This window comes from Equus asinus, chromosome 17 (assembly GCF_041296235.1).
Source record: "Equus asinus isolate D_3611 breed Donkey chromosome 17, EquAss-T2T_v2, whole genome shotgun sequence".
NCBI classification, from domain to species: Eukaryota; Metazoa; Chordata; class Mammalia; order Perissodactyla; family Equidae; genus Equus; species Equus asinus.
Window position 1 is genome coordinate 45,822,084 of NC_091806.1, and position 12,153 is coordinate 45,834,236.

Here is a 12,153-nt window from a genome sequence, read left to right on the forward strand (position 1 = left end):
TGCAAAAATCCTCAGCAAAACAGTCGGAAACTAAGTCTTGCAGTGCACACAGAAGATAAAATCAGCATATCATGACCACATTGGGTTCAATCCCTGGCCGACAAGAGCAGATTAACATTAGAAATTTTATTCTAAGGGATCACACTGTAAGATTAAAAGAGCAAAGCAATCTGACCATTTCAATAAATGCAGAAGAAAGCCTTTGATAAAATTCACCACTCAGTTATAATAAGCACCAAAAAAGAAAAGCTCTTAGGAAACAAGGAACAGAAGGAAACCCCCTTAACCTGACGTGGGCATGCGGCAGAGATGCAGGCTGTCAGCAGCCTCCACTCTCCCGTCACTCTACAGTGTCAGCAATTTTAGGTGAGCCTATGCTTGACTGCACTCAAGACATTTCCCAGCTTCCTACCTGGCGAGGTCTGACCACGTGACTAGGTCTGCCCAATGGAGCGTGAGTGGAAGTGATAATGGCAATTGCTGGTTATGCCTTGACAGGTAAGGAGAGTGCCTCCACCCCGCCCTTTTCTCCTCCTCAGTGGCTGGAATGAGTGTGAGGGTAGGAGCCAGAGCAGCCTTCTTAGCCCACAGAATGGAAGCACTCCACTGAGGATGGCAGAGCAACTGAAAAAGGGGGCTGAGACACTCATTCTGACAAGCTGCCATGTGAGCCCTGAAATGGCTGTAGTTTAGAGTCTTTGTTATGGTATCTAAGTACACTGTCTACCTAGTACAGAGTATCTATCAAAACCTACAGCAAATAGCTTATTTAGGGCAGAGCAAGGGAATTTTAGAAGCATTTCTATTAAAATCAGCAGCAAGCCAACAACACCCAGTACTAGCACTTCCACTCACTCCACAGTAGAGGTCCTAGCTAAGACAGTAAGGCAAGGAAAGGAAAAGACTATAAAGATGGGAAAGCTATCACGGTCCTTATTTGCAGACAAGACGATTATTTAAATACGAAAGTGAAGGAAATCCACAGACAAATCATTACAACTAAGAGGTGGGATCCATGCATGGAGCAGGATCGAGAATCCAGAACCCAACCTTGCATGCACACCAAGGCTTGACAGCTGACAGGAGATGCACTGCAGATTACCGGGGACTATATTAGTGGTTTGCAATACATGGTGCTGGACAATTAATTGCACATATGGAAAAAAATGAAATGAGATCGCTGCCTAATGCCATTCACCAAAATCAATTCCAGGTGCATGAAGTCATCAAGGGGGAAAAGCAAACCTTTAAAACTTTTAGAAGAAACTCTAACAGCACAACTATTCAACCTTGGGATATGAGCGGATTTCTTGAAAAGAAAAGGCACTAATAATAAAGACAAGTGATAATTTTGACTGCATTAAATTAAAGCCTCCGTTCAAGAGTCACTGCTCACTTTGAGCCGTGTCACACTGGACCTCATTGGGCTCTAGAGATACAGCCATAAATAAGACGTAGTCCTCATGTCCTCATCTTATGAGACTTACCGTCGTGCAAACGTGCCCTTTTTCTCAGGGTTGAGTGTCGACTGGGTTGAAAACCCATGTCTTGGGTCAAGATATACACCTTGGCCCCTCAGCAAACTCCCACTCCCTTCTTCCCACTTACGTGGACATTCCCTTCTATGCAAAATTGCTTTCCCCGCCTAAGAGGCCAGGTTGGTCACAGCATCAGAGGTAGCAGCAAGAAGAGAGCTGGAGAAGCACAGTCCTCGCTGGTCTCAGGCTCCCCCACTTGGCGGGCTTGGTCAAGAGAGACTTAAGGTTCCAAGTCCTCAACGGCAGAAAATTGGACTGCCTCCAGGTTGATGAATGAATGTCGATGGTGGCCGTTCAGAGTATGCCCGATTCCTGTGAGTTCATGCTTTGTTATCACCGCCACACGCAGTCTATGTATTCTTGCACTAGGTATTTGCATTGTGCCCCTTCTTCAGTCTACTCTTCAGTCTACTGTCCTGTGATTGCCCAGGACACCACATCCGCAGGCATCACTTGAGGTTTGGCAGCCCCTCTTTTGTCTGTGAAACACCAAAGGAGCATCACTCTATTAAAGATGTTGTTCTCAAGGTATAGGTTATTTTGGTGCTGGCAGGCTGGCGACATTCCAACACATTTTGGGTAATCCTACTCTGCCACTTAACGAGAAGGTGAGAATATTGCCCAAGAAAATACCTGCGATGCCCTGTGGTATGCTCACTTCCCACAGGCACACTGTCTCCTCAAATTTTAGAGTCTTAGTGTTTGAAAAGACCTAAGATGACATCTATTCTAAACTCATTCTTAATTCATTGGCCATCCTGAAAAATCCCCTGCTATAAAACACTTTAAAAGTTGAATTAAATACATCAACAGACGAATGGATAAAGAAGATGTGGTACATATATACAATGCAATACTACTCAGCTGCAAAACAGAACAAAATCATTCCATTTGCAATAACATGGATGGACCTTGAGGGAATTATGTTAAGTGAAATAAGCCAGCTAGAGAAGGATAATCTGTGTATGACTCCACTCATATGAGCAATTTGAAATTATGGACTAAGAACAGTTTAGTGGCTACCAGGGGAAAGGTGGGGTGGGGGGTGGGCACAAAGGGTGAAGTGGTGCACCTACAACACGAATGACAAACATTAATGTACAATTGAAATTTCACAAGATTGTAACCTATCATTAACTCAATAAAAAAAAAAGTTGAATTAAATATTTAAAACCTTTTTAGATGCATATTTGAGCTGGTAAAAAATTAAGGAAACACTGCAGAGGCCAAAAAATAAAAGGCAAGCAAAAATTCAGAGGGCAAGCTAAAGGCAAAGGCTGCCACTGCCCTAAGGCCTCTGCTGATCCCAAGAACGAAAGGCTTTGGTTTGAACTGCTATGCAGAGGAAGAAGGGGGGACAACGACAATTAGAATAGTATCGGCAAATGCCTGCAAGAACGTTTGTCATACGCCAGTCGTTGCTCTAGTGCTTTCCATAAATTATCCCGAATCCCAGGGTGCGCTCAAGGCAGGGGGGCAGCTCCAGGTCTACACACAAAGCCAGAACAGTGGGGGGTCAACACCCAATGAAAGAGTGCACTAGGACAAAGTGCCCTGCAAAAGAAAGGGCTAGAACACGCGTCCATCTGGGCGTTGGCTTGGGAGGATGGGCCTCACTTGGGTTTGAGACCTGAATCCATACTGATCGTGTGGCCTAAAACAAAAATTTTAAGTTGTCCAGATTGGAAATGCCACGAAGCCCCAAGTAGACTCAAACACAAACTTTCTCTGAAGGAATGGACCCTCAAGGCATTCCCACTTATGAGGTTCCAGTGATTCTAATTCACAATAAAGAAACCACACAGAACACAGGAAGTAACAAGCCATAATGAGAGAAAAGCAAGAGAAGAAGCCAACACCAGAACCAGACAGGAAAGACGTTAACTATCACGATTATAAGCTGTAGAACGTAAATTAAGTACTTAATATTTTAAAATATAAAAGAAGGAATCAAAAGTATGAGTGAGGAACAAGAGACTACAAAATATGACCATCCAGACTTGACCTGCTAGTCCACAGAATTTTGCTTAATTATAATCAATTAAACTGGTTAATCAGAGACAAAAGGCCACTGGAAAACCAGTATTGAAGACTGCTCAATCTATGATTAAAATTTGATTCAGATTTGATAAGCGTAAAAAAAGGTGAACAACATAACTGCTCCCAACAAATTCCACCCAATAGCTCAGCATAAATTGAATCGGAATGGAGGATGTTTAAAAAACTGAGTTTGAATTTGTTTAAAGTAATATGTGAAAGGGCTAATTAAAACTGTTCTGAAAAGAACTATAATCATAATATAAAACCAATTCCTCCTCTCCACGTGCTCCTGACGAGGCAGAGACGTCTCCGCCTCGCTGCGGAGGGCTCCTTCTCGCTCTAGGTGATTACCGGCCAAATGTCCAGAATCTAACACTTCTGCTGCCGCCTATATCACAAGATCTGTTATAAAAGTGAGTTTCACAGTCAATGCTTTAATAAACCAATTGTGAGGCAAATCCACGTTTAAAGCGTATAAAAATGATTAAGAAAGGCATATGCCTTTGTTAATATGGAAAGGCAGACGAACTACTTTAAAAATCTTAAAATCATTTTTTAACAATCAACAAATTTTTCAATAAAATAATCACAAAACATTTCTCTACCTTTTTATTAAGTTTCAATCAACATCATTTTAATTATACAGATTAACTATCATTTAAAATTAATTCCTAACTTTTTGTGGCTAATGGAACAATGACAAAAGGTTGAAGCATATTACTCAAAGTTTCCAGGGTAACCAGGAGAGGAGCCGAAAAGGACGGCTCTGGCTCTACGCCGAGGAGGAAGGTGCAGGGAGGAGCGCCAACCCTGGAACCCGTCTACCACAGCAAGGAGGCAGTGCACAGTCTTTACAGACGGGGAGTCAGCCCGGAGAGCCTGAAAACAGACGCTGGGAGGACAGTAGCTTCTAGGGAGGAGCCCAGAGAAGGGGGACAGGTGGGGCAGGGTACTCTGACTTTCCATCACAACCTAGCTCTAGTCATCGTTTTTACCCGTGTATGTATCACTTTGATTTTTAAAAAATACAATAATGTGTTTTTCTCTTTATTAGTGGCCAACTAGTAGTAATCCCTCTTTACCTTTATCCAGTAGCAACTCCCAATAAAGTAGGACAAATGAACCCTAAAAAAATTAAATTCCATTGCCTTGAGAACACAACATAGTTGTGGGGAGTAAAAAGGTAAAGAAAACGAAAACTATTACTGGTGAGTATGCCAAACTCACTAGCGAGGCAAGCAGTAGTGAACCCACTCCTTACACTTGCTCCCGTGCCAAAGGTTTCCAACCCAAGTGCCTGTGGCACACAAGCAGAGACAGGGTAGTATTGCCACCAGCACAAGTTCCGGGTCAGAATACCACGTGTTAACTTCTAGTGGAACTAACCTCCCTTGCAGCGGCCATAACGTTCCTCTCCTCTAATCCAGCGCCTCGCTTCTCAGTGTGGGGCTACGGAGGAGGCTGAGTCACCGGGCAGTGGGCGCACGCGGAGCGCGGAGTCAGAGGCGCAGTCATTGGGCGGGCAGTCTCCTGCACACAGTGCTGCTCTGGAGGAGGCCGTGCCACATGCCCCGGAGACTGTGCCTCTTCCCCAGACAGCACGGGACACACTCTGAACCTCCTCTCCTTCGTTCCAGCGCTGACCAAGCCCCTCGTGACGGTAAATTCTTTCTTTAGAGCGTCAGTCACTGACTAACCTGGAAACCTGCTCCTAGGCAAGAAGTTACTTCTGCGGCCTTCCACCGTGAAGCAGTCAATAAGTTAACCTCGTCTTGGAGACTCACTTTATTTCCGAGGCCTTAGGCGTTACTCCACTTTGTCCCCAGTGACCGTCTATACCTGGCTCTAGGCTTCCCGGGTTAGTTGGCCTCCCCAGGCCTCAAGCCCAGACTGCAGTGAGCGGCCCCTGTCCACGGGAGCCCACTCCCCTCCTGGCTCTGTCCACTCTAGGCACTACCACTGTGTCCTCCACCGCATCGCAAGTTTCCATCTGGGCAGGCCACTCTGCTCGACAGTGTCACACGGTCCAGGCTTTTCCCTCTCTTCTCCTTCCTCCTCATCCCGAGCTGCACTTTTAGAGCTCCTGATCGGTTTCTCATGGTGTGTCCAGTGTTCAGAGAGGTCTATGACTCGCGTGCACAGACTAAACCAATGACAGCTCAAATATTTACATACAGTCGACCCGAGCTTTCAGCTGTAACTTAAAACAAATCAATTTGTCTTTTCAGTTTTGTCTGTGAACAAGTTTCATGGACTTCCGGATTTTTACCCGCTTCTGCCCCCCGACATCACTGTCCCATCAATGGAGCCCTCAGTGACATCAGCAGGAGCTCTGCAATGGAAAAATCCCGTGGAGACTGTGGTTACGGTTGTTAGACATTGAAACGAGGACACGTTCTCCCCTTCCAACATGTCACTTAGAGCTGGGTGGGCACTCGGGGCAGAAAGCGAGCAGCCCATAGCAGGAGCCTAGAGCAGGGCAGACAACACAAATAAGAGAGGCTACCTTTGGTGGAGTGGGAGAGGAAGGTCAAGTTCACAGTGCTGTCAGGCATGGCATCAGGTCCACGTCCTATTCCAGCCGTATGTCCACCCTGGCCCGCCAATCTGCTTGACAGTCTGCCCTACCACCCCGCTGACCGAGCCTCCCAGGGGAGAATTTGTCTGAGAAAGTTCAATATAGATTAAACCCATTCATCAAACTTTTAAAGATTAGGAAGTGGAAATGTTACAGTTAATGCTCAACAAGGATGCCGTGTTTAGCACTTGTCTGAGGGGCTAGAGAATGTAAACGGAAACCCAAGAAAATGACACCACTTGAGGCACAGGCGGCGTCCTTTACGAAGTTAGCTGGTCAAGATTGTACCAGACGTGAAGCAGGTTTACGCCGAGAGAGGGGCTGCTCGTCGCTCTGCTTCAGACGAGCCTTCGGGCAGCTGTTGAGTCTTAACTGCAGCATGTGCACTGCTAGCCATTCAGGTTTGTCTGGAGGCTGCTCCACTTACTGACTTCTAAACAACCTTATTTCTACTTAAGAACGAAGGATTTGTGATTACTTACAATTTCAGACACTGGGATTTGGTACAGTTACATGGCTTTTTAGACTTTGTGTCCCATGAACTAAGAGTTACTCTACAAAGATTAAAAAAGAAAATGTATTCAGATTGTTACTCTTAAAAAGAGACTTAGCTAAGCATCTGGTGCTCTCGCACACATACTGAGACTCTCACCACCAGACAGGCCTAGGCATTATTCACAGGTGCCTGGCCATGAAGCGGGAGCGGCAGGCACATTCGCGGGGAGGGAGCCAGCCTGCTCAGCTCCAGCCTGCGTGCCCAGAGATGCAGCCGGGATGCCGAGCAGGACCCTCTTGCTGGCCCCTTCCCAGGGTCCCCTCCCTGGATCTGTTTAAACCTGTATTGTGCTTGGCCCCCCATGCCAAATAGCTCTTTTCATTTTTATGTTCTGTATCTTCTGAAATTTGAACACTAGCAGAAAGTAGGACTCAGAGAACAATAGACAGACCATCGTTTGTACTGTGGTAGCAGTGTCAGAGCTGGCCGCACTGTGAGGACCAAGAACAGGATCAAAGTGTGTTCAAGTGGACCATGGGACATTGGGGACCTCCCTCCTAACTGTTCCTTTAAGGATTCGCCCAGAATCCATCTTCAAGGGCATCAGAGCAGGAGAGACAAAAGTGTCCCGGATGCTGTTAAACATGATGGGGAACTGTGGGTTAAAAACTCAGGAAAATTTCCCAAGCGTTGCTCAGGAATACTGCTCACTGAGGAACTCAGAATACTAGTGATGTAAGAAGTTTAACAGATTTTGGTAAAGAGGAGGGGCACGTGTCAAAACACGATTGTGCTAAGGGCTCTGCCTGGGGTGTGTGTGGCCGTCTCATTCGGCGACGTGCCCCTTGAGACAGTGTGCAGGCTTCCTGTCTGCCACCCCGGCTGCTTCCGGGCAGGGACACATCCTGGTCTGGGGTTCCTGCAGGAACTCGAAGAGTACTTGGCACACACTTAATGCTTGCCGACAGTCTCCTGTCGCCACTGAGCACAGCAGCTACTCCACACCACTTGCTCTCTGGTTTAACTAAGACAAATACCCTGGAGAGCGTGTGCTGGGCAAACGCTGCACGTTCCGCTCAGTCAGTCCTAAATCCCCGCTCAGCCCGCCCTCCTCTCTGCTCTGGCGTGGCCTCCACCTGCTCTGACATGCTCGCCCCAAGGGTTCTCCACCGCTATCCTTGCCATCTATGCCTCTGGTTAGTGACGCCTCTCCCCCATCTGAAACAGCGCATAGCACCTGACTGACGGACAAGCTGCCAACTGTAACTTCTTCCAGAGATGTTCCCATTTTGAAGATCACGTCCCCACACTATGCCACTGAATGCTATATTCATTTCTTACTCATCGAGTTTACTTTTCCCCTTATAGAAGGGGAGTTGCAGCTTTCTGTCCCCGTGGGTGCCCAGAGGTGGCAGCTCTGGCTGTCCCAGCCCATGGCCTGTCCATCCTGGATCAGACATGGGCTATGAGAGGAGGGGTGTGGATACCACGTCACTGCTCCGGCCTCAGCCACTTCAGTCCTGCCCCTGCAATGGGCCCAGGGTGGCCTGGCACGGCCTGTCCAGAGGAATGAAAACTCTTTCCTTTAAAAACAGGGTGGGGACACATGGGGACATTCCAGTGGTGACCTGCCGTAATTGTGGAAGGAGAGAGTATAGTTCAATGAGTATCTACGGTGTCAGGAAGATGCCAACAGGCATTTACTAAGGGATCATCATGTGGCCAGCTCTGTGATAAGGGCTTCAGGGAACATCAAAAAAATACATTGTTTAAATTTACAGTGCCTGTGCTGAAGGAATCCACCAAATAATTCGGGACATGAGATACATACAATTGAAACGTTAGAGAACAGAAGATGCTATATAAGCAACTGTCAAGCTGTTTGATACTGACTGTAAATGGTATCAAATTCAGAGATGGAAGAAGTTAAAACAAAATACTTTTGAAGGAGGTAGAGCTTGACATTGACTTTCAAGATGGCGAGGGTTTTTATTCTCGGTCAGTTGAAATGACAGCATGAGCAAAGATATCACATTAGTGCTGAGCACAGAGTGTGGAGGGGACAGCAGGGGACAAGTTGATTGTAATGGAAAGTGGGAAAAAACGTCCACGGCTCTAATGGTATTTAACCACCCTCTAAGCCAATCTGAAAATTAGAAGGCGAGAAGAGAGCTGGGCAACTCTGCCTCAGAAAAGCATTATAGATAAACTGGTCCACAGTGAGATATGACCTCAGCTTTAAGGAAAAATTTCCAGAGCAGCAGACTCTTGAATATTCTATGTTATAACGTTCATTATGTTACCAAAACAATAGCACAAACAACGTATCAGAATTCACGTTTATACCTGATTGATAATCAGATTACTAACGCTATACGGAGTGACAGGACACGAGTTTTTATTAAAGGGTTTTATTAATATGATAAGCTAGTTAATAAGTTAGCCAGGCCCTCATTCAACTCTAAAGAATAATGACTGGATGAAATCACCCCCACGGGCAGCTGGCCATCAGGCCCAAGCTGACCCACCTCTGTGTCAGCTACGAGTTAGCTTAGCAACGTTTGAGCCCTATTGTGCTGACGGTTTCCTTTCCGACGTCTTCAGACCTAGCTTGACCTTGTGAACTGTGGAAGTCAAAAAGAGGCTAGGAAGTGTCTGAGAGGTGAAGAGATCCAGCAGATTAGTCACGACTGGGAACTCAAACAGAATGAAACAGCCGGCGACCAGCTTTCTGGCCACTCCTTCCCACAATAACAGACTGGTGGAGACGCCCGCACCTCAGTACTGCGGATGGTGCCACAACAACCATCAGGGCTGACTCAAGGGAATGACAGCACATCAAGTAATCATTTGCCGCAAAAATATACAAGCACAAAGCACACGTTGTTCCTGGCACATCATTTACAACAGAAAAATATTTTATGACCTGCACGGTTACTTCAAAATAAAGAAATATGTGACCACTTGAGAAAACCTAGCAGAGACTGGGGGGGGGGGGGGAGGGGAGGAGGAGGGAAAAGGAAGAAACAGATGGCAATGAAACCCCTCGCTACACTCCTCCGTGAAAACCCACATCAGCTGACCACAGAGAAACCTCAGATGGCACCACAGCTGCGAGAAGGAACACTAGAAACAAAGGAGAAGCACCAAGCTCCCTCCCTTGAGCGCTCTGCTAAGGCACACGGTGGTGCGCCACTGTCGGCCAGATGCTTCCCGGTCACAGGAAAGATAAAGTAACTGTCTTCAGGATCATAATGTCTCAGGTCACACTGTGTACCCGAAGCTGCAATGCTACCAGCAGAATCTAGAAGCTGCTTACATCGTTTTCGTTTTGTCCAGAAACATTAAAGGCCACGATGATAGGATCGATTACAGTAATAGCAACCGTATCCTTACCAATCCATCACGCCAAGAGAGTGAAGCATGGAGAACGGCTCTGTGCTCTCTTACTCCGTGAAATCAGTGTGGAGTCATCAGGTGGCGTGGCACAGTGTTAGAACCAGCTGGAAGACCAGCTGCTGAAACCGAAGCAGCGAATCCCATGAGCGGCCGGCCCCTCCAGGGACCATGCGGCGGGGAAAGCGCTGCTTGAATGTATGTCTCCGAACTCCACCGAGTGGTCCACACTGCCTTCCACACTGCCCCCAAACAACCTGCTCACACTTACCAAAGCCACAGTGAAGATGCGCTGGGCGGCAGACCATGGCAAGAGCCTAGAAGGCACTGAGGCCACAGTGTGCACTTTGTAAACTGCTTGACCTGACTTCTTCCGGGACCTGGGACGGACGACTGCATTAGGTTTTGTGCCCAAAACTCTTGGAGGCAGGAATACATTGATCTCCATAACCAACTAAAGGGCTCAACGAACGGAAGGGCTACCAGTCCGCTGTTAATACTTGAATGTCAACTCCACAAAGAGTTTCAACCAGCTTTGTTAGTTTAATTAGTTACAATTATAGAATGACTTTAAAATGGCAAGACGAGGTCCCAGAGAAGTGCAGTTCACGTCCACCTGGAGACGGTGTGCCGTGGCACCTGCCATAGGGCGTGAGAGGACCTAGCAGGGAAGGCAGCGGGCAGAGGCAGCCCACGCAGGCACACGCACACCACCACCGATGTTAACTGACTGCCATGCCATTACTTACGCTGATGACAGCAAAAAAGAAATAGAACAGCTCAGTTTAAGCCAACGTGAAACCAAGACAGAGCTAGGAATGGCTCGAGCCTCTGAAACGCTGACACAGCACAGCGGACAGAGTGGAAGCTTACAGACCAGCCCGTAAGGGACAACAAACCAGACATGCGCAGTCACACTGCTTAATGTAAAACATAATATTTTTAAAAGGCATGAAGCTTGCAGGTAAAGCTAATTTTATAACTTAGAAGAAAATCACAAATGTACCCAAGAGCCTCTTAAACTCTTAAAGTAAGTGACAATTAATTGCTTTTAATCCTTACCCAGCCAACGTTATTTTTGGTGGTCCTGGAAGAGCTGATCCAGAGGGCAAAGCAGACCCATTGGCTATGGTTGGCAAAGCTCCATTGTCAAGCTGTATAAAGTCAAAGACAAGCATATTTGGAATCAGGACATGTTTTAAAAGTCCCATCCCATCAGCCCCTAGCCACAGATAAAAATGATTCTTTTTCTTCTAGAGGTTCACATCACAATCCCTGTACAATGACATCTGGGCCTCGTTACCAGACGATTCCACTAACACTGAGCAGGCTCCAGGCAAGGCTTTTCAGCAGTAGTTGGGGGAGCCTAGCCATGACATGCCCGGGGGTGAGAACGGTGTGGACTAGATGCCACGACCGTGTGGACAAAGAGGGAAATAAATGGGTGACAGATGCAGGGCCAAGCCACCAACAACCTGGCCAGCAATATGCACAGCTGTCAGGTGGCTATCCAGGGACATTGTAATGGACATCTTTTTCATTTTTATGAACTACAAATTCTGAAATGAATTACAAATTTCTGTAAACTAAAAACGTTAATTATCATTATATTCTTAGTATAACATAAGAGATCTTGCTATCTGAAGCCTGATTGGCAAACATTACTTTGTCATCTGTTCACGAAAGTATTTTGTAGTCAATTTGAACAAATTCAGAAGCAAAGTCGTGATCTCTGCATTATCCACGTCCTCTGCTTTCTCACTTATTTTTCTTTACATTGCTCATTAGCAGGGCTCACAGAGGGCATTCACGGGGAAAGGAAAGGGTAGCAAAATCACCACAGATCTGATTTTCCTCTTATCAGAAGCTTGAAGACATCAAATGTATTGGATAAATTTTGGTTTTGAGATTATTTGCATACATCAGAGTTAAACATCCTAGCCTTGTCCCTTCCGCCCCTGAAAACTTGAAATTTAAAAATAAGCTTTGTTTAAGAGATATAGTCTTGGGAAAACAACATTTTATTCATCCTGTTCACTTTCTCTCTCCTGCCTCTTTTTAAATGGTGTGTAATCACTGTCTGTTGTGCCTCGAAGACTGAGAAC

The 12,153-nt window shown here is 46.3% G+C and overlaps 1 protein-coding gene across 1 annotated transcript in view; it reads right to left on the minus strand.

Moving 5' to 3' along the window:
• The window catches only part of TESMIN (testis expressed metallothionein like protein), a 38,620-nt gene that overhangs the window by 15,824 nt on the left and 10,643 nt on the right, over positions 1 to 12,153 (minus strand). Inside the window, exon 4 of the mRNA XM_070488326.1 lies at positions 11,111 to 11,202. Within this exon, the coding sequence (XP_070344427.1) occupies positions 11,111 to 11,202 (92 nt within the window). The remainder of the gene's footprint in view (positions 1 to 11,110; positions 11,203 to 12,153) is intronic.